General features: G+C 38.0%; 1 protein-coding gene across 3 annotated transcripts in view; it reads left to right on the forward strand.

Annotated features, from left to right (window-relative positions):
* Nucleotides 1–915: 915 nt before the first annotated feature.
* Nucleotides 916–23,191, forward strand: part of PNPT1 (polyribonucleotide nucleotidyltransferase 1) — a 50,398-nt gene continuing 28,122 nt past the window's right edge. For 2 of the 3 annotated variants that reach the window (XM_032292082.1, XM_032292083.1), the window contains exons 1-11: nucleotides 916–1,160; nucleotides 6,766–6,826; nucleotides 7,415–7,489; nucleotides 8,822–8,927; nucleotides 9,767–9,816; nucleotides 11,704–11,767; nucleotides 11,864–11,911; nucleotides 12,805–12,918; nucleotides 18,150–18,336; nucleotides 19,146–19,197; nucleotides 19,829–19,886. In XM_032292082.1, coding sequence (XP_032147973.1) covers nucleotides 1,000–1,160; nucleotides 6,766–6,826; nucleotides 7,415–7,489; nucleotides 8,822–8,927; nucleotides 9,767–9,816; nucleotides 11,704–11,767; nucleotides 11,864–11,911; nucleotides 12,805–12,918; nucleotides 18,150–18,336; nucleotides 19,146–19,197; nucleotides 19,829–19,886 — 976 coding nt within the window. In that variant the 5' untranslated portion in view covers nucleotides 916–999. The remainder of the gene's footprint in view (nucleotides 1,161–6,765; nucleotides 6,827–7,414; nucleotides 7,490–8,821; nucleotides 8,928–9,766; nucleotides 9,817–11,703; nucleotides 11,768–11,863; nucleotides 11,912–12,804; nucleotides 12,919–18,149; nucleotides 18,337–19,145; nucleotides 19,198–19,828; nucleotides 19,887–23,191) is intronic. The other variant, XM_032292084.1, reaches the window with a different exon arrangement.

Below are 23,191 nucleotides of genomic sequence, written 5' to 3' on the forward strand. Positions count from 1 at the left end.
AAAAATATAAACGTATTCTGCATCACCTGTATCTTTATAACAAAGCTCTACTACAAGATTTTAGTACCTACATTTGCTTTTGAGTTTATGATCCAATTACTACTATTTCAATTATATCAGATTCATGTGAGGAAATGGGGGTGGGGTATTCTTAATAGGTAAATGCTGCTTTCCATCAATTCTAGCTGGAGGAATGCTAACTGATTCAAGGAGTTCTGAAGAATAGAAAGATGTTCAGAATATCTGGAAACTGAAGGGAGAATTCAGAAAAGGTTGGATGAGGCCAGGCAAGGTGGCTCACGCCTGTAATTCCTGCACTTTGGGAGGCCGGTGTGGGTGGATCACCAGATGTCAGGAGTTCGAGACCAACCTGGCCAACGTGATGAAACCCCATCTGTACTAAAAATACAAAAAATTAGCCAGGCGTGGTGGGGGCGCCAGTAATCTCAGCTACTCGGGAGGCCTAAGGCAGGAGAATCACTTGAACCCAGGAGGCGGAGGTTGCAGTGAGCTGAAACCATGCCAACTGCACTCCAGCCTGGGCAACAAGAGTGAAATTCCGTCTTAAAAAAAAAAAAAAAGAAGAAGAAGAAGAAAAGGCTGGATGAAATATCTTTCCAAGGCCCACCACAAATTGCTAGTTCACAGAGTCAAATAATAATGTGTTGTTCTAGGACTTCTAGCATTAAAAGTAAATATAAATTTACTCTGCTTATTAAACATTTACATTGTTCTAGGACTTTTCCTTTAAATTACGATAGCACACACAAAAAAAACATTATCTAATTGCCTTTCATTGGCAGATGAATACAAAGATCGTTTACAACATAATCGCGTTTTGATAGGTTTGACCCTCTCTAGTCTTCGTAGAAGGTGGCCAAGATTTCCGCTACCCCAGCGTCCCTCAGGCACCGCGGAAACGAAAACGCATCAGGCTCCGCCCCACGGTCGCACTGAGCCAATCAGGACACAGCCCGGGTTGAACGCGTGCCGGGTGTCATGGCGGCTTGCAGACGCTGCTGCTCGTGCCTCCGGCTCCGGCCGCGGAGCGATGGCCCCTTCCGTCTGCCAGGGGGGAATCGGGTACTCAACCAGTTGCAAGTGCGAGCACTGTGGGGCAGCGCAGGGTCTCGAGCTGTGGCTGTAGACTTAGGCACCAGGTAAGGAGTGGTGTGCGTTCCTTGGATTGTCATAAGGCGTCCTGTCTAGCCAGCCTGAGTGTATTCATCTCCAAGGGTAGGAACCCGGTCTCCCAGGTCTATTTAATCTCTTTTTACCCTAAACCTGAATTCCAAATTTCCCTTTCCGGATTTGGAGTGTGTCTCCTCTCGGACCCTCCTTCCAGCACTATCTCGTGCCCTTTGCTTTTCGAATCTTCCTTGTTGCTGTGTGCCCGGCTTCTTTGCTCTGTCGGATTCTGTCCGTCCACCTGACTTCCGAATTCTTTACTTTCGGGGACCACTGGGCTCTTAAGTGGGAAACATTCCGCCTCGGGATAACGAGTTGACGTGGATGTATCATATCATCCAATCTAATTGATTGCCTAAAGTGTGGCCACTATGACCCTGGGCTAGGAGGTAAAGGAAACGTCAGTTTTTTTGAACGCCAGTTATATGATCCTCGCAATTTTTTTAAACCTGTAGTAAAGGTACTATTACCCTCATGTTACAGTGAAGACTACAGAGGCTCATAAAAGGTTAGATAACTTTCTAAAGTCAATTAAAAAGTTAGTATTATAGGACTAGGTGGTTTCTGAATTTCTGATTCTTGTTTATAAAGCCCGTACTTTTTTTTATGAAACCGTTTAAAAAAAAAAAAAAAAACTTACGCTTTGTTTTTAGAATAAATGGAATTGCTAATGCAAACCTCATATATCTAAATTTTTTGTGTGTATTTTGAAAAAAATTTTGACCCCAGTTCATACAAAAAAGAAAAAAAAATCTAGTTTTGAATCCAGGTCTTCCACCCTAACTTTGGATAAGTAATTGACATTGAACAAGTTACTTCACTATTTTCTTGTGCAAAATGTGAAGACTGGATTCCATCAAGGGTCTGCAAACTTTTTCTATAAAGGACCAGATAATATACATATTAAGCTTTTTGAGGTACACACTGTATGTGTTTTCAAACTCTTTAGAAATATTTTTTTAAATGGCCGGACACGGTGGCTCACACCTGTCTGTAATCCCAGCACTTTGGGAGGCCGAGGCAGGTGGATCACCTGAGGTCAGGAGGTTCAAGTCCAGCCTGGCCCATATGGTGAAACCCCATCTTTACTACAAATACAAAAATTAGCTGGACATGGTGGTGGGCACCTGTAATCCTAGCTACTTGGGCGGCTGAGGCAGGAGAATCGCTTGATCTCAGGAGGCAGAGGTTGCAGTGAGCCAAGATTGTGCCATTGCACTCCAGCCTGGGCAACAAGAGTGAAACTCCGTCTCAAAAAAAGAAAGAAAAAAGAAAGAAAAGAAATACATATTTTTTTAAAAAAACATTTATAGTTGAAGAGCTCTACAGAAAAAAGTCATTAGCTGTAGTTTGGTCGCCCCTAGACTAGGTTATCTCTAAGGCTCAATCCATTACCAGCATTCATTAATTCTGATTTTTTAGGGAAAAGGGCATCTCTTCCATTCTTCAAGGAGTGCACATTCTTTGATGAAATGCCCAGAACATTTCATTCAACAGTCACCTACTGTGAGATAGGCACTAGATACTTAAAACAAGATGTAGTTCCTACTCCATGTTTTCCATAAATAATCTACTTTGACTCTTTCATTTATTAATCAACCTGTACCTCTTTTATAAGTGGTTCTTTTTAAACCCATGTCATGTGTTGAAATAACTAGATTCATAGCATACCTGCTGGATAAATTCTTTCATTTTTGTCTTGTTCGCCATTGGCAATATTTATTGAATGACTGCTATGTACCGGGCACATTATATTTGCTACCATATATGTTTTTTACTGCATTCTAGAAGATTATATAATTTTGTAGGTGTTTTTCAAATAGCATATTTAATGCTCACAGTAACCTTTGAGGCAGGTGTTTAATTTTCATTTCAGCAAGCTTTTACTGAGAATCTACTATGCATCAAATCACTGAGGATATTCAACAGAGTATACCACTGTGGGCAAAATGCTAAGACAGTAGCCCCGTAGTAGAGTAGGACTGTAGCTTTCACACCTCTTCTTCCCTGTGTTTTGGGCCTGCTTTGATCCAGTTAAAAATCCTCCACTTCCCTTCACAGAAATCACTTAGGTATTCAGAATTCACATTGGTAGATGGAATGCCAGTCCCTGGTAGGTTTTGAGAAGTACTGGTAGTATCTTAATCAAGGTTAAACAAAATTTCAAGATGCCAAATTTACATTTGCCACATGAAAACATTACTTAATACTGATTTCAGCTATAAGTTGTTGCAGGTCTGTGTGATACTACACAGTATGACTGGTTCTGTGTATCTCATTCCTTCCATCTACTCCACCTATTACTCCAGTACCAGACTCCTCTTCCCATCAGTCAGAGGAGACCCATTTTATTGTAGTCTTTCATCATTATAACATCTTTGTTGAATAAGTAGAAATCCAATTAGAATTTCTCAAAAAGTTCCTGATTTAAAAAAAAAAAACTAATATTTCAGAGTCAAGAATTCAATACTGCAAAATCATTGTATTTGTTAACATACATATTTTAAATGTACATGTTTTGTTCTGACTTTCAAACTTAACAAAATGAGTCTAACTGAATAGGTAAATATGCTTTTCTTTCTTCCTTCCTTTCTTTCTTTCTTTCGTTCTTCTTTCTTTTTCTTTTTTTTTTCTTTTCTTTTTTTTTTTTAATAGAGATGGAGTTTCTCCATGTTGGTCAGGTTGGTCTCGAACTCTTGACCTCAGGTGATCCACCCAACTCCGTCTCCCAAAGTGCTGGGATTACAGGCATGAGCCACCATGCCCAGCCCGTAATATGCTTTTCTTAACTCAGGGTTCTGGCAAAGGTATTTAACAGTTGGAAATATTAAGTGTTGTTCCTTTGTCTCTCTGGTATATGAAGGACAAATAATCTTATTTGGGGCAGGGCATTTGGACTCTGCATGCTTGTGTTTGGTTTGTGCATTTTCAGCACCAGACTATGATAGAATGTTCCTGAAGCTGAGTTCATGTGATAGACCCTCTTCTTTCATATCTTCAGGGGTAACTAACTTGGTTTCATCTCAAAACACCTTTTGATGAATCTTGAGCTTTTTGCTGGTCTGTTTCCAGACTTCAGTAGCCTCTTTTTGCATTCTCTGCTGAAACTGGGGAATCAGGCTAATAGTTCTGCCTATTTCATGTATGTAAGACAACTTTATTAAGATATAATTCACATATCATACATACAGTTCATTTAAAGTGTACAACTCGTCCAGGGCAGTGACTCATGTCTGTAATCCTAGCACTTTAGGAGGCCAAGGCAGGAGGATTGCTTGAGTCTAGGAGTTTGAGACCAGCCTGTGTAACATAGTGAGATCTCTTCTCTACAAAAAATTTAAAAATTAGTCTGGTGTGGTGGTGCACACCTGTACTCCAAGTTACTCAGGAGGCTGAGGTGGGAAGATCACTTGAGCTTGGGAGGTCAAAGCTGCAGTGAGCCGTGATGGCACCACTGCACTCCAGCCTGGGCAACAGAGTAAGACCCTATCTCAAAATAAATAAATACAGATAAATAAAGTATACAGTTCAGTGAGTATTACTATATTCAAAGTTTTGTAGCCATTACCACCATCAATTTTAGAACACTTCTATCAACCTTAAAAGAAACTCAGTAGTAGTAGTCACTTAGCATTTCTCCCCAGGCCAGGCAACCACTAATCTACTTTCCATCTCTGTGGATTTGCCTATTATGAACATTTCTTACGTGGAAACATAGTCTTTTGTGACTGCCTTCTTTCACTTAACATAATGTTGTCAGGGTTTATCCATGTTGTAACATGTATTAGTACTTTGTTCCTTTTTATAGCTGAATAATAATCTGTTGTATGTATTATGCCACATTTAGCTTATCTATTCATCAGTTGACAGACATTTGGGTTGTTTCCATTTGGGGGATATTATGAATAATGCTACAATTTATAACATGTCAAATGGTACTCATTGTGATTTTGATTTGCATTTCTCTGATAGCTAATGACATTTAGCATATTTTTATGTACTTGCCATTTGTATGGCAAAAGATGTCTGTTCAAGTCCTTTGCCAGATTTTAAAATTTTGTTGTCTTTATTGTTGAATTGTAAGCATTCTTTGCATATTCTAGATATTAATACAAATCCCTTATCAGTTAATATGGTTTGCAAATATTTTTCTCCTTATCTATGGTGTTTCTTTTACTGTCTTAATGGTCTTTGAAATATGAAAGATTTTGATTTTGATGAAATCTACCTTACCTGTTTTTTTCTTTTGTCATTTATGCTTTTGATGTCACATTTAAGACTTTGGCTCAAGTCTCTGAAGATTTGCTCCTGCATTTTGTTTGTAAGACTTCTGTTGTTTTAGTTTTTATGTTTCGGTGTAGGATCTACTTTGAGTTAATTTATGAAGATTCATTCTTTTTCGCATACAGTTGTCCACTATTGTGTCAAAAGACTACTCTTTCTTCATTGAATTGAAGATGATTCTCTCCCCTCTGTTGAACATGAAGGTTTTTGAAGGCAATATTTAGGAGTTTGTATTTTGTCCTAAAAGGTCTGAGAGAAATTCTAAAGCTTTTTTTTTTTTTTTTTTTTGGATTATGGAGTCTTACTCTGTCACGCAGTCTGGAGTGCACTGGCACAATCTCGGCTCACTGTAACCTCCCCCTCCTGGGTTCAAGCAATTCTCTTGCCTCAGCCTCCCCAGTATCTGGGATTACAGACACGTGCCACCATGCCCAGCTAATTTTGATATTTTTAGTAGAGACGAGGTTTCACCATGTTTGTCAGGCTGGTCTTGTACTCCTGACCTCAGGTGATTGGCCTGCCTCAGCCTTTCAAAGTGCTGGTATTACAGGTGTGAGACACACGTCTGGCTATAGCATTTTTAAATAGGGAAATGATCTTATTTGTATGTTAAAATGCTACTGTAGGCAACAAGGTGAGAGATGATAAAAGACTGTACTAAGATGGTAAATGGAGCTAGGCACAGTGGCTCATACCTGTAATACCAACACTTTGGGAGGCCAAGGCAGGAGAATTGCTTAAAGCCTGGAGTTGAAGACCAACTTAGACAATATAGTGAGATCCCATCTGTACAAAAAATAAAATTAGCCAAGTGTGATGGTGTGCACCTGTAGTCCCAACCGCTCAGGAAACTGAGGTGGAGGATCACTTAAGCCTAGGTGTTCAAGGTTACAGCGAATTGTAATTGTGCCATTGCACTCCAGCCTGGGCAACAGAGTAAGACTCTGTCTCAAAAAAAGAAAAGAAAAGAAAAAAGATACAAGGCAAAATGACCCCCCACCGCCCAAAAAAAAAAGATGGTAAATGGGAATTAACATTTAGGCAAGCAGTTAACTTCTGAATCTCCAAAATACTTTCCTTTTCAGATCAATCCTGTGTCTTGGTTTGTGTATTCTGCTTTAAGCCACTCTTAAATTACCCTTTTACTTTTAATAATGATCACAGATTCTGTCCCTTTTTGTTTGTTGCTGGGGGTAGTTGGTAAGAATCTTTTGTTAGAATCCTTTATTATACTAAGCTGGAATTGTACCAATAACCTAAGTCTTCTTGTATTGCATTTTTATTTTTAAATAGGAAATTGGAAATATCCTCTGGAAAACTGGCCAGATTTGCAGATGGCTCTGCTGTAGTACAGGTAAAAAGTTCAGATTTTAAAAATTCATCTTAAAAATGGTTATGGAGACTCATACTAAATATGCATCTATAATACCATGTAACTACTTAGGATTTGGTACTGGAAATTAATTCAAATACTATTACATTCCCTTACATTTCTATTGTAAAAATCATTCCAGACAATCAGAGTCTAGAGGGCTGAATATATTAAGTGACCTTTAACATCCTTTCCAAACTTGGGCTTCTGTTTTATGCTTTTAGTAAATTGTTATGCTCTTCTAGAGAGTGATTTTGGTATTTTCTTCTATAGTAATAACTGGGGGATTTTTCATTATGTATAGCCACATAAGAAGTAGAATATACTGTTCAGTTCATTGGATATGACTAAATTACCTGTTAGCCTTTCCTTCTTTTGATTCCATAGCTTTTGAAAAGCTCAGAGATCAAGATTGGACTACTTGCAAATAACTATTTTCATTTCATAATCATGTCATAGAATTACATATCTGTTCTTGAGTTTAATTGGAATAAGGATTCATTCAGTTTCTACGTAGATACTAATATCTGATTTCAAAGGAACTTACCAGTTTTCTTATTTATATTTAAGTCAGGTGACACTGCAGTAATGGTCACAGCGGTCAGTAAAACAAAACCTTCACCTTCCCAGTTTATGCCTTTGGTGGTAAGTATTTGCTGGTTTATCTGAACTGTAATATTGTGTAAGTAAGTGTAGAATGTGTAATATTTTTGTCCAGTGTCTAGTGAGGGGGAAATACAAACTTGCACAGCAGAGAATTTTTTTAGTTTTTTGATACTGAGTCATTAAAAGAGTCTAAACTGATTGCTTAATAAACAAATACTAGTATTAAGCATATTTTAGAATTTGGAATGTCCAGGTGCATACGTTGACAAGAAGACTGGAAGTGCATGAGTACTTTGACATTGAATAAGCAGTGAATTCATTGCCTTCATAGTTTCCCTTCAATATGACTCTGCAAGTATAGTCAGCCCTGCATATCCTCGGGTTCTGCATCCATGGATTCAACCAACCATGGATCGAAAATATTGGGGAAAAATTGCATCTATACTGACATTGTACAGACTTTTTTTTCTTGTCATTCCCTACACAATATAGTATAAAAACTATTTACATAGCATTTACATTGCATTAAGGAGTATATGTAATCTAGAGATGATTTAAAGTATATGAGGGGATATATATAGGTTATAAACAAATACTATGGTGTTTTACATCAAGGATATGAGCACCCATGGATTTTGATATCCTCAAGAGGTCCTAGAACCAATTCCCCTAGGGATACCAAGAGACAACTGTATATGTTTAGTAATGAGCTCATTAGAATTTTACAGCTTCTATTATGAAAAGAGGGGAGTACAATTACATTTAACAGAGTTGATAACAAGAAAAAGCAATGTTTGACTTGATCAGAATGAGAAACTGTAGGAAATAGTGACTCTTCCGCTCCAACTATTGAGTAGAAGACTTTTTTTTTTTTCTTAGAGACAGGGTCTTGCACTGTCACCCAGGCTAGGGTTGTTCAGTGGTGTGATCATTGCTCACTACAGCCTCAAACTCCTAGGCTCAAGAGATCCTCCCACCTCAGCCTTCTGAGTAGCTAGGACTATGGGCTCAGGCCATGTGCCCAACGAATTTTTTTTTTTTTTGGTAGAGACAAGGTCTTTCTATGTTTACCCAGGCAGGTCTGAAACTCCTGGCCTCAAGTGATCCTCCTGCCTTGGCCTCCCAAAGTGCTGGGATTACAGGCGTGCGCCACTGCACCTGAATGTTTTTTTAAATCACTTTACAGAAACACTTCTATTAACTTTCCTTTCCCCAAGAGTTACAAAATGCTAAATAAATAACATTCTCTACTCTGAGTCTTGACTATGTTGTTAGCAACCTTAGGAGAATTAGCATTCATACAGTAGTTCTTACGGTATAGTTTGTTTCTGCAAAAAGAATTATATGAATTCATTTTTATTGCTACTTCAGGTTGACTACAGACAAAAGGCTGCTGCAGCAGGTAGAATTCCCACCAACTATCTGAGAAGAGAGATTGGTACTTCTGATAAAGAAATTCTTACAAGTCGAATAATAGGTAAGATATTAACATAGAGGCATTCATCATCTCTTATATACTTATGTTAGCATCTCTTCTTTTTCGTCTGTGTTCTAGAATATGTCTTAAGTTTTCTTTCATAGCATTAACACCACCTAAGATTATTCACTCTCTCTATTCCCTTACTAAAATATGGGCTCTATGAGAGAAAAAAAAATGTTGTTTATTCACTGTTGAATCCCTAGTACCTGGTATACTGCTTAACACAGAATAGGCATTCAATAAATATTTGTTGACTAAATGAGTAAATCTCTATCAAGCATATGAACTTTATGGCCCATGCCTCTACTCCGCTGAATCTATTTCCAGTACCTTTTTAATGTTCAGTATAGTAATTCCTAAACATTATAGTCATCAGCTACTGAAATAATGTCCATACCTTTCAAGTCTTTAACATCCCTACATGTGGTGGGATCATTGTGTAATTTATAGCTCTTCTATCCAGAACTTGCTATTTTATGTATATTTATATACAGTCCTCAGACACAAAGTAGCAAGGAAGCATTTTCTTTTGGTCTGCTATTGGTCTGAAGTCTCTTTGCTCTGATTACATATATAACTGATGCCTATGGAACCAGAATGAAAAGTTGCTATCCAATCTTTATAGTTAATGTGCTCCTTCCATGTTTGTGTCTTATTGTTAGGGAATGGTATGTATTAATGGAAGCACTAACATTTATCTGTGTCCCTCTTAGTAAATCAGTCCAGGGGGACTTTTCTTGAAAACATACTGAACAGCTATCTATATTAGTTCAAAAGTTTTGAACTGTAAAGCAACTCTTTCAGTACTGTGTAATGTCTTTCTTTTCTTTTGGCAGATCGCTCGATTAGACCTCTCTTTCCAGTTGGCTACTTCTATGATACACAGGTAGGTTCTGCTTTAGGTTTTTTAGTTGCCAGATCAGTCAAAAATTACCTAATGAATCTCTATAATACTTCCTAGACTAAACGTTATAATGAACATAAGAATTTTTTATGATATTATATTTTACATTAATTTTTTGAAAAAATATAGTACTTTTCTACTTGAGTTGACACCAGAATTATGGGTAGGAGTTAGCCAACCAAGGTGTGTCAGGGAAGCATGAAAGCCCACAGGCAGGAAAGAAATTAGTGAGTTTAAAAAGAAGGTCAGCGTGACTAGAGTGAGTGGGGACCAGATCAGGCTGGGCCTTGTAGGTCATATTAGTTACAGTATAGGACAACCAATGTAACTAATTTTTATTACCTAATTTTATTGCTGGATCCTCTGAATCTATATTGTATGTTAGTAGAATAGTATTCTCTTTTAGGATAATGTCTCATAAACTTAAGTAACCATTTTATTCATTTGAAATAAATAAACACACCTTACAATTATGCCTTTGCAAGAATATCACAGCCTCAGCCTCAGGGAAGTTTTTGTTGTTGTTGCTGGTGATGGTGGTTTTTTTTGAGTCAAGGCCTCTGTTGCCCAGACTGGAGTAGAGTTGACATGATTATGGCTCATTGCAGCCTCAAACTCCTGAGCCCAAATGATCCTCCCACCTTAGCCTCCTGAGTACCTGGGACTACAGGCACAAACCACCATACCCAGCTAAGTTTTTTTTTTGTTTGTTTGTTTGTTTGTTTTTTGTAGAGAGTATGTAAACCAGGCTGGTTTCGAACTCCTGGTCTCAAGCGATCCTCCTGCCTCAGACCTCCCAAAGTGCTGTTATTACAGGCATGAGCCACCATGCCTGGTCAGGGAAGTTTTTTTCTTTAGTGCATGACATGGGCACATTATTGCAGTGTAAAGTTTGTTTCATCTATGCTTATAAACAAATTTTTGTGGTTTTTGTTTTGTTTTGTTTTTTTGAGATGGAGTCTTCCTCCGTAGCCCAGGCTGGATTGCAATGGCATGATCTTGACTCACTGCAACCTCCGCCTCCCGGGTTCAAGTGATTCTCCCTGCCTTAGCTTCCCGAGTAGCTGGGATCACAGGTGCCCACCACCACACCCGGCTAATTTTGTACTTTTAGTAAAGACAGCGTTTCACCATGTTGGCCACCCTGGTCTTGAACTCCTGACCTTGTGATCTGCACTCCCTGGCCTCCCAAAGTGTTGATATTATAAGGTGTGAGCCACCGCACCTGGCCAGCAGAAAATATTTTTATATGACAGAAATAGCTAACATTTACTGAATACTTGCAACATGTGAGGACTGTCGTAAATGCTTTATCTATGGTATTTCTCTAATTCTCACAGGAACCCTTTGGGAAGATGCCATTATTTTTCCCATTTATTTAAAGACAGAGCCTTACCCTGTTGCCCAGGCTGGAGTGCAGTGGTGCGATCTCAGCTCACTGCAACCTCTACCTCCTGGGTTCAGAAGATTCTCCTGCCTCAGCCTCTTGGTTAGCTGGGACTACGGGTGTGGGCCACCACACCTGGCTAATTTTTGTCTTTTTAGTAAAGACAGGGTTTCACCATGTTGATCAAACTGGTCTCAAACTCCTAAACTTAGGTGATCTGTCCACCTCAGCCTCCCGAAGTGCTGGGATTATAGGCGTGAACTACCATGACTGTCCTGTTTTTCCCTTTTAAAGATGATGAAGCTTTTGAGGTTTAAGTAGTTTATCCAATGTCAAGCATTTAGTTAAATGATAGCAAAATCAAGATGTCCTTTTAGCCATATAATGCTCTTGTATGTTAGGCCAGGATGTTAACCTAAATGATAATCCTTCCAAATCAAACAGATTCTTTTAAGTGCCTTAAATTTTTTCCCTTACACCAGGTTCTGTGTAATCTGTTAGCAGTAGATGGTATTAATGAGCCTGATGTCCTAGCAATTAATGGCGGTAAGTATAAAAGTAGAGATTAAAATTTCATTGTTGATTTTTTTAAAGCAATGAAATTTTAATTTCAGCCCCTATTTTTCTCTTTTTTTTTTTAAGCTTCTGCAGCCCTCTCATTATCAGATATTCCTTGGAATGGACCTGTTGGTAAGTTAGGATTTAAAAATAAGAAATCATGTGTATATTTTTTTTAGTAAAAGTGAGCATGTTAATAGCAACTGCATATGGCTCTGATTTAGTACCTCTTCAGGAATTGAACTAGATGACATTCTAAGTCTCCTTTCAGATCTTTCAGACATTATCATGTTTGTCTTGGGTTCTGTTTCTAATAGCAGTATGTTATGGTGTTATAGATTTCATGTCCCTAGATATTTTGACTTCTTAATTGTCTCTTTCTGTTAGAGGACTTCTTTTATTTTTAAACTGGGAAATGATCAGAGTATATACTCTTTCAGGGTAAAATTAATGTAACTTACAGCTCTTACAAGTCATAATCATGCAATTTAAAAATAGCTCATTGAGTAAATAATTATCAAGTGTCCTAAGCAGACTAGGCCCTAGCAATACAATGGTGAAAGATGCATTTCTTGATTTCAGCATAAAGGAGACAGATAATTATTTATAATCAGTGTTATTATAAAGAGAGTCAAAATGCTAAGAATGTGATAGAGAAGAGCAGGTGTGATTTTGTGTGGTCAGGTTGTCAAAGGGAACTCCTTGGAGTATTCATATTATAAGCTGAACCTTAGTAGGATCTGATGTTAAGCATTTGCCTTAGAGAGAGTACTGTCTAGACCAGGGGGCAGACATGAGCATAATCATGGAGGTGTGGGGAGAGGGGTATATTTGAGCAGTTCAGAGTGGTCCAGTGAGGCCAGAAGGTAGGGCGGGATAGGATGGTCTGTGGGTCTTAAATACCATGGTAGAAATACGGATTTTATTCTGTGGTCACAATCAAAGATGGGATTGAAACCATCACTGGAATTCTTGAAAACTGTGAATTTCCATTAAACGGTTTTCAATATTCTAATACATTTTAGGGGCAGTACGAATAGGAATGATTGATGGAGAATGTGTTGTTAACCCAACAAGAAAAGAAATGTCTTCTAGTACTTTAAATTTAGTGGTTGCTGGAGCACCTAAAAGTCAGATTGGTAAGTTATTTAAATACCACATATGTTCTGGATTTTACTTACAAGTTCTGACTTCTTAAACTGAATTTAAACTCTTTGTGTGTATGTTTTGTTGGCAGCCATAAAAATTTTTGTTATGTTTCATCTCTGTCCTATTTTTGTAGTGATCTTGCTTCATATCAAATGATACCTAAAATTACAGGATGTTATTCAGCTTTATATAAAATATACAAAAATATTTACCAAGATACTTTCGGTAATTATTTTTAGACTATTTATAGTCTAAAAATAATTTCAGTAATTATGTTTAAACAAATAAGTTATTAATCTAAATAACTTAGTTTAAAAATAGAAGTTCTAAGTCTGGTAGTAACCATTTTATTAGCTTAAATATTATAATTTAGCTACATCATTCTCAGTCTGCTTGGTATCCTCTTGAGAAATGACCCATTTCCACCAGGTGGAAAATTAGTAATAAAATAAGGAAATGCATTGGCCATGGGCCATTTTCACTTACTCCTTGTAACAGAAACGTCATCCTTGCATGAATGAAAATCAGGTCCTTGTTCTGTGGAAGGAAAATGGGCTTTAGCCATCAGAATGACCTAGATTTAAAACCTGTCTCTGCCACTATAATCATGCGATCTTGTATAAATTATTTAAGGGCATTTATTGTTGATTTATTCTATGTGATGTCTGACATGTGGGACTTTTTGACATAGGATTTTCTAATGTGGGAACATTTTGATGAAACATAAACTATTCAGCTTTTACTGCTTTTTTTTGTACAAGTAATATGTGAAACATCTCATTTCCAGCTTCTGCTTCTGGTACGTTAGTCAGTGAAGGAAGTTAAAATGAGGTTCTGTAAGATGGAAAAATCCCCACCTATTAGTTGGGGTTGTGTTGTCAAACCAAATAAACAAGACTTAAGATGGAAACTTATTTTTCACTCAGGTAAAAGAAATTGAGAGGTGGTAAATCTAGGACAGTGATAGTGGTTCCATGCCATCTTAAGAAGTCTAGATTCCTTTTTTTTTAGCTTTCTCCTTTGCTGTCCTCAAGATGTGGCCTCATCTTCATGCTTATGAACTGACATGAAGAGCTCTGGCCAATTCATCTGACTTAAAGGCAGGTGAAAGAAAAAAGAAGGGAATGGCAAAAAAGTGAGTTGAGTGAGTCAACCTGCATTTTAAGCAACTTTCCCAGAAATTCCCACACGGCAGTTTTCATTTACATCTCATTGAGCAGAACTATGACACATGACCATACCCTTGACTGCAAGGGAGGCAAGGAAATGATTTTTATATTCTGCCAGAAGATGGGAGTTGTACTGTGGGTAACTGTCAAAATGTAGAGAGGATATTCCAAAGAATGGGGAAGCCATGAATAATAGATGACATCTACCTCATGTTTGAGCGTCTCAGACCCTTGAGCAAAGTACTGGTTTCCTGTTCATCTACATCTGAATTTTTTGCTGAAAGTTACAGTGTTCATTTATTCTCTGTTAGTAAACTGGTCTGGTTACTTTACAGGGTAGCTATGAAGATAAGAGTCAAGGTTTGCAAGTTCCCAGCATGTTACTATGTTACTGGTACCTAAGAAGCATACAGTTAGCACCTGCTATTGTTATTAAGACACAGAAATAAACCTGCTGCTAATTGGTCATATAGCCACTATCTTCCTTAGAGTTTAAACCCTTCTAATTGTAAGTAGACATTAGAGGAATGAACTAATAATTTTTTTTTTTTTTTTGACACTGAGTCTCGCTCTGTAGCCAGGCTGGACTGCAGCGGCACGATCTCAGCTCACTGCAACCTCTGTCTCCCAGGTTCAAGTGATTCTTCTGCCTCAGCTTCCCAAGTAGCTGGGACTTCAGGCACGTGCCACCATGCTCAGCTAATTTTTGTATTTTTAATAGAGACAGGGTTTCACCATGTTGGCCAAGATGGTCTTAATCTCGTAATCTACCGCCTCGGCCTCCCAAAGTGCTGGGTTTACAGGCGTGGGCCACCATGCCGGCCATTTTTTTTTTTTTTTTTAAGATGCAGTCTCTCTCTGTCACCCAAGCTGGAATGCGGGGGTGTGATTATACGTCACTACAGCCTCAAACTCTGGGGTTCAAGTGATTCTCTGCCCTCAGCCTCCTAAGTAGCTGCAACTATAGGCACATGTCACCACACCTGGCTAAAGGAATTTTCTTATAAAGTATTTTTAAAAAGGAATTGCATTAAAGTTTAATGAGTAAAAACAAAATTTATTTGGGTGGGTATACATTTTTCTTTGTCATATTCTATTTTTTAAATTTTATTATTATTTGTATTAGACATAGCATCTCACTATATTGCCCAGGCTAGAAACTCCTGGCCTCAAGCAATCCTCCTGTGTTGGCCTTCCATAGCACTGGAATTACAAGCATGAGTCCCATGCCCAGCCAAATATGTATATTGTTTTTTGATTCTGGTTCTCAATTCTGTTGTCCAGACTATAGGTATGAGTATAGTGGCATGATCATGACTCACTGTAGCCTCAAACTGCTGGGCTCAAGTGATCCTCCTGCCTCAGCCTCCAGAATAGCTGAGTCTACAGGCACATCACCACAACCGAGTTTTTTATCTTCTAGTTGTTATTTTGTTTAGGAACAGGACCTTGCTGTGTTGCTCTGAGATCAGGCTGCTCCTCCCACCTTGGCCTCCCAAAGTGCTGGGACAATAGGCGTGAGCCACCACACCCGGCCACATATTTTATTTTTAAAAGCAATTTATGGAGATATAATTTACAAACATTAAATGAATTTTTTTTAAATCTCCTGTTTAATTCTGTCAAAGTGAGAGGATATCCTGGAAATACAGATGAGAAAAAGAATATAGCCATCTCATATCCTGTATCAGAGGAAAGTTCTTCATGACTGGTGTAAAATATGGGAACCTTATTTTCCTTTACCCTCCCCCATTTGGAATGCAATTTTCATTTTCTTCTACAGTTAGAGCCATATTAGGCAGTGTTATAATTTTCACTTTTGCTTCAACTATCAAACATAATTTAGAAAACTCAAGAGAAGCCTATTGCTCTGTATTTACTCTTTTTTTTTTTGAGATGGAGTCTCACTCTGTTGCCCAGGCTGGAGTGTAGTGGCGCAGTCTCAGCTCACTGCAACCACCACCTCCTGGGTAAAAGTGATTCTCGATTCTCGTGCCTCAGCCTCCTGAGTAGCTGGAGTTACAGGCACCTACCACCACAACCACCACACCCTGCTAATTTTTTTTGTATTTTTAGTATAGATGAAGTTTCACCATGGGGGGGGCGGCTGGTCTCGAACTCCTCACCTCAGGTGAGCCACCATGCCTGGCCTCTGTATTTATTCTTAGTTTGCATACTGATTTTCTTTCCTAACAGTCCACGATTTCTTTACTTATTTCTGTTTAGAGAACTTCCTTTAGTTATTCTCTTAGGGTAGGTTGGCTGGCAACAAATTTTCTTATCTCTCCTTCATCAGAGAGTCTTGATTTCTCTTTCATTCCTTAGTATTTTCACTGGGTATAGAATTCTGGGTTGACAGTTCTTTTTTTTTTTTTTTTTGAGACGGAGTCTTGCTCTGTCACCAGGCTGGAATACAAAGACATGATCTTGGCTCACTTCAACCGCTGCCTCCCAGGTTCAGGCGATTCTCCTGCCTCAGCCTCCCAAGTAGCTGGGACTACAGGCACATACCTCCACACCCAGCTAATTTTTGTATTTTTAGTAGAGACGGGGTTTCATCATGTTGGCCAGAATGGTTTCAATCTCTTGACCTGGTGATCCGCCCACCTCAGCCTCCCAAAGTGCTGGGATTATAGGTGTGAGCTACCACGCCCAGCTGACAGTTTTTTCTGTCAGCACCTGAAAAATATTGTGCCACTTCCTTCTGGCCTCCCTGGTTTCTGGTGGCAAATCTGCTGTTACTTGAATTGCTTTTCCCCTGTAGGTAAGGTGTCATTTTTCTCTGGCTGGTTTCAAGTTGTTATCTTTGGTTTTCAGAAGTCTAATTATGATGTTTCTTGGCTTGGCTTTTTTGGGAGTTACCCAGTTTAGAATTTACTTTGAATCTGTACATTTGTGTCTGTCAAATTTGAGGAGTTTTCAACAATTATTTTTTCTTTTTCTTTTTCTTTTTTTTTTATGACGGGGTTTCACCGTGTTGATCAGGCTGGTCTTGAACTCCCGACCTCAGGTGATCCGCCCACCTCGGCTTCCCAGAGTGCTAGGATTACAGGCATGAGCCACCATGCCTGGCCTCAACAATTATTTTTTCTAGTACTTTTTCAGCCCTGACCTCTTTCTCCTATTCTTCCATGACTCTGATAACCTAAATATTAGATCCTTTCATGGGTCTACTTCAGTTGGCTGATGGAATTCTAACATATAAAGCACACTGAGCGGGTGAAGGCGTTCATTCTATTATAAATTAAACCTAGAAACCTTAGAAGTGATGAGTCTGATAATAATAAATCTTAATGACAACAGGATGCGGTTAAATATATGTTGATAACTATGCATTTATGTTAGTTGATAACTCAAGTTGCATCATCTTTGACTTTGTACGAGTTGCAAAACACCAGAAATGACACACAAGTAGGCAGGAGGCTAGTCAGCCTTTCAGAATGCAAAACTGAAGCTGAATCGTGGATTTTAGGAGCCCAACTTTTACCTGCACTACACAGGAGTTTCACTGTTATAAAAGCTATCTTTTTCTGATGGTCATCACAGTCCTTTAGTTGGCTTACTTGAAAAAGGATCACTGCAAAAATTTCCCTGTCTGTGCAAGAATTAGATCATGTGACAATTGTTAAACAGGAAATACTTATTAGATTCCTACTGTGTTGCATATTTTAAAATTTTATTTAAAATATGTATTAAAAACAAATGCACTTGTATACTTTAAAAGATTGAATTTTTTATTTTATGTGACTTATAGCTCAATAAAACTTATTTTTAAAATATATGCATAATTTCTTTTTTGTTTCATTTTTTATGGGCAGTAGCTCCTTAAGCTTAAAAAGAATATAAACCTAAATACAGATACCAAGGTTTCTTTTTAATTCGTTTACTGCTGCATACATTTTGGAAGTATGTCGATTCTGAGGAAAGAAATCATGGTGGACCTATCACTAAGAACTAAAATTGATCTTTAATATTTATGTCATGTCATGGTATTTGAAAATGTTATGTTACTAAGAGCTTTGATGGCAATTTTTTTTTCCCCCTTTAAATAGTGATGTTGGAAGCCTCTGCAGAGAACATTTTACAGCAGGACTTCTGCCATGCTATCAAAATTGGAGTGAAATATACCCAACAAATAATTCAGGGCATCCAGCAGTTGGTAAAAGAAATTGGTGTTACCAAGAGGACACCTCAGAAGTTATTTACCCCTTCACCAGAGATTGTGAAACATGCTCATAAGTAAGAACATCTGTGCAAATGAAAATATGAAATTGTCATCAGATTTAATTTCCTCTTGGGAGAAAAACTTCCCATGGAAGCACTGCCCATGTATTACTTCATAAATAGTATTTTCTGTTTTAAGAGTAATTCCCATAAATAAATATCTGTTAATTCCCTTAAAAAGGATAAGCCCACATCACTCTTGTAAGGCCTAACTTTGAATCTCAAATGAAAGACTGTGTTTATTGGTCAAGATTCAGGTAATCCCCACATCTCTCTGTATCTGGGAAACAGAGAATAAACCATAAGATACTTGAATATCTAAGGAAACTGTTGAGATTCTCAAAAAGAAATCAGATGTAATCACTGTTACATGCCCAGTGCTTAGAATGTTAGGCAGACACTCTGTAAATGTAAAAGGTTAATACTTTCCCTCAATGTCAGTTGCACAGCCATCAGTTAGAAATTAAATTAACTCTTCCTAGCAAAAGAGTTTCCTGTGATAACTGAGCCAAAATGGGTGGAATGGAAGAAAGGAAGAGGTTTAAAAAAGTAGGTGAAAGGTGAAATTAATTGAACAATTAAAAAGAAGAGAGCAGGATACCATAAGTGATTTCCCCTCAGAGGATAGGAGAAAGAAATTTGTGTTCTGTACCATAAATAGTAAACAGATTAGCAATGATAAATAGCAATATAAATTTTTAATTCTTCCTGAAATATTTATTAAAGTTTTAGCTGATTATTATTAAATATTTCAGTTTTGTTTATAATAAAAACTGCCTCATGTTTCCAAATACTATGCTAACATTTATTTTGTGCTTAAATAGACTCGCTATGGAGAAACTCTATGCAGTTTTTACAAATTATGAACATGATAAGGTAGGTATACCTGAATTTTGTCTTATATAATTGTCCTAGGAATACATTTTTGTCATAACTCATGTAATTTTCCTTATGAATGTTAGCCCTATTTTTATTAGAAATTTCTAAACAAAAAGCTAACAAAAGCCTAATTGCTTATTTCTCCATTGTTTTGTTTTTGAGACAAGATTTTCACTCTGTAGCCCAGGATGAAGTGCAGTGGTATGATCTTGGCTCACCACAACTTCCACCTTCCAGGTTCAAGCGATTCTCCTGCCTCAGTCTCTTAAGTAGCTGGGATTACAGATGCACGCCACCACACCTGGCTATCTTTTGTACTTTTAGTAGAAACAGGGTTTCACCATTTTGGCCAGACTGGTCTCAAAATCCTGGCGTCAGGTGATCTGCCCACCTTGGCCTCCCAAAGTTCTTTTCTTTTTTAATATAAGTTTTAGGGGAGTATACAAATGTATTTGAATGAATTAACAGGTAATATTTGTCATAAATCAACCAATTTTAATATTTTAAAGAATATTACAGTTAGAGAAATCTGAGTAACTCACAATGTATTCATTGTATAATAATTAGAAAACAGAAATGTTAAATGTTGCCATGTATCTGTAATAACTGAACCTCAACTTTCTTTTAGATTTCCAGAGATGAAGCTGTTAACAAAATAAGATTAGATACCGAGGAACAACTAAAAGGTAAATTTTATTTTATTTTATTTTTTTGCTGAGGGCAACCTTAATAAGGCATGGCTTGGCTCTTGCTTCTTGGGATTAAAGGTCAAAGAGGAAGGGCATCACGTCTGTAAGAAAAGGAGAGTTCAAAGGACTTTGAACTTTACAGCTGCTGTTCCCTAGGCCTGGAATGCTCTCTCATAGCAGGTGATCTTTTTCTAATTCAAGACTCAAATGCCACCTCTTCTCCAAAGCTTCCCTAAACTGTTTCAAGGAAAAAGAAAGTCCCTTTGCACAGAACTTCAATTACTATGTATTTTTTAATTTAAAAAGCATTAAAAGAAATAATAGACTTTTTTTTTTAACTTTGGTTGAAGATCTCAAATAAATGTTACTCTCATTGCTTCTCAGTTGCATTTTCTTTTTTCTTTTTTCTTTTTGAGACAGAGTCTCACTCTTGTCGCCCAGGCTGGAGTGCAGTGGCACGATCTTGGCTGACTGCAACCTCAGCCTCCTGGGTTCAACCAATTCTCCTGCCTCAGCCTCCCAAGTAGCTGGAATTACAGGCATGCACCACCATGCCTAGCTAATTTTTTTGTATTTTTAGTAGAGACGGGGTTTCTCCATGTTGGTCAGGCTGGTCTCGAACCCCCAACCTCAGCTGATCCACCTGCCTCGGCCTCCCACAGTGCTGGGATTATAGGCATAAGCCACTGTGCCTGGCCTCTCAGCTTTATTTTCAATAAACTTACTATAATGATAGCTCACAGGGTTACTTCTAAATTAACTTCCATGAATGTGGCTAGCACTGCATTTGATGCAGAGTAGGTACCTAGTAAATGTTGAATGTGAATGTTCCTGATCTTTTCTGAATCAAACTCTTACCATACAAGATGTGTAACTTGGTATCTTTTCATTTGAAAACCCAAAGATATTCTTTAAAATTCTTGAGTTCTTGATCTGTTAAATTGCAGTATTAATAATACCTAGTTTATGGGGATTAAATGAGTGAATCATTTACATCTGTGCCTGGCACACAGTAAGTGTTCAATAAATATTAAATGATGCTATTCTTATTCTTAATACCTAGCAGAATTATAAGATACAGATCTTAGGTAATTTGGCTCTCCAGAAATTATTAAGAAAAGGATGATATTGTGTAATATCAATCTCACACAAACCGAATAAGAATGAAGTATGACATAGTTTTTGTTAATTTTTCTAATAAATATACTTTCACATGAATATTTAAGATAAAAAAAAACGGGCTGGGCACGGTGTGTCATGCATATAATCCCAGCACTTTGGGAGGCTAAAGCAGACACTTGAGGTCAAGAGTTCAAGACCAGCCTGGCCAATATGGTGAAACTCCATCTCTACTAAAAATACAAAAATTGCCAAGTGTGGTGTCAGGCACCTATAATCCCAGCTACTCAGGAGGCTGAGGCACAAGAATCACTTGAACCTGTGAGGCGGAGGTTGCACTGAGCCAAGATCCACCACTGGACTCCAGCCTGGGCAATAGAGCAAAACTCTGTCTAGAAAAAAAGGAAAAAAGAAAAAAAAAAACTGCTGTTAGCATTGATAATATTAAGGCCATTAACTGTAATTGTCATTGAATAAGTTTAATCCTTTCTCACTACATTTCATTCTGTCTAGTAAGAAAGAAATTTTATAGCAAATATTGCCTTATTTTAAAAGAAAAGTGATTTTTTTGTTTATATTATACATAGTATATATACATAGTATATATATATATATATATACATACTATATATATATTATATATAGTAGAATATCTTCACAGCCCTCTGGGTAGATAGGATAATATTTTAAATGTTTTGGTACTGATTGTTTTCCTTTACAAGTACAACTCAGTGAAAGCATAAAGATATTACAGCCTAATATTAAAAATTATTCTTGTCTGAGGAAGATACGATACTAATATATCTTATGTGACCATTTCTCATGTTTTGGTTACTTTGAAGTTATATTTAATAAACCATACACATGGCTGGGCACAGTGGCACACACCTATAATCCCACTACTTTGGGAGGCCAATGCGGGCAGATCACAAGGTCAAGAGATCAAGACCATCCTGGCCAACATGGTGAAACCCCATCTCTACTAAAAATACAAAAATTAGCAGGGTGTGGTGGTGTGCGCCTGTAGTCCCAGCTACTCAGGAGGCTGAGGCAGGAGAATTGCTTGAACCCAGGAGACGGAGGTTGCAGTGAGCCAAGATCGCACCACTGCACTGCAGCCTGGGCAACAGAGTGAGACTCTGTCTCAAAAAAATAAACCATACACATGAGAGAACAGTACTTAAAACTTGGCATAAATTAACTGATAGGAAAAAATAGCTTAACATCTAAGCCATAAGCTAAAAATAAAATAAAACCATAAGCCTTTGAGGCTGACAGATCTGTATTCAGGTCACAGCTGTATCAGTTACTAGCTGTGTGGTCTCAGGCAGTTTACTCCGCCTCTTTTTTTATTTTTTTAATTCACTGGTTATCTCCTATACGATACTCCACCCCTTAAAGCCTCAGTTTTTTCTTCTGCACAATGAGAATAATAAAATTTGTTTCATAAGTTGTTATGAAAGTTAAAAGTATTTAAAAACCAATAAAATGCCTGGCTCATGAAGGCACTTGACAAATATTAGATAGAAAACAATTTGTAGGGATTCATAACATATTTTTAAAATTGTTCCCCAATTTGCAGATTTAGATAAAGGAGAAAGAGTGAGGGTGACTACTCTTAAAACTGTCCATTAGGCTGGGCGCAGTGGCTCACACCTATAATCCCAGCAACTTGGGAGGCTGAGGCGGGTAGCTCACCTGAGGTCAGGAGTTCAAAACCACTTGACCAATATGGAGAAGCCCCATCTCTACTAAAAATACAAAATTAGCCGGGCATGGTAGCACATACCCGTAATCCCAGCTGCTAGGGAGGCTGAGGCAGGAGAATCGCTTGAACCAGGGAGGCAGAGGTTGCCGTGAGCTCAGATCGCTCCATTGCACTCTAGCCTGGGCAACAAGAGCGAAACTCCATCTCAAAAAAGAAAAACCTGTCAGACCTTTCCATAAAGAGTGGCTGGATTCTTCTGGTAACATAATAGGAAAGGGAACTGATGGACTGGGTACGGTGGTTCATGCCTGTAATCCTAGCACTTTGGGAGGCCGAGGTGGGCGGATTCCCTGACCTCAGGAGTTCAAGACCTGCCTTGGCAACATGGTGAAACCTGTCTTCACTAAAATACAAAAAATTAGCCGGACATGGTGGCACACGCCTGTAGTCCCAGCTACTCGGGAGGCTGAGGCAG

This window comes from Sapajus apella, unplaced genomic scaffold, assembly GCF_009761245.1.
Source record: "Sapajus apella isolate SASKATOON/1434 unplaced genomic scaffold, GSC_monkey_1.0 scaffold26, whole genome shotgun sequence".
NCBI classification, from domain to species: Eukaryota; Metazoa; Chordata; class Mammalia; order Primates; family Cebidae; genus Sapajus; species Sapajus apella.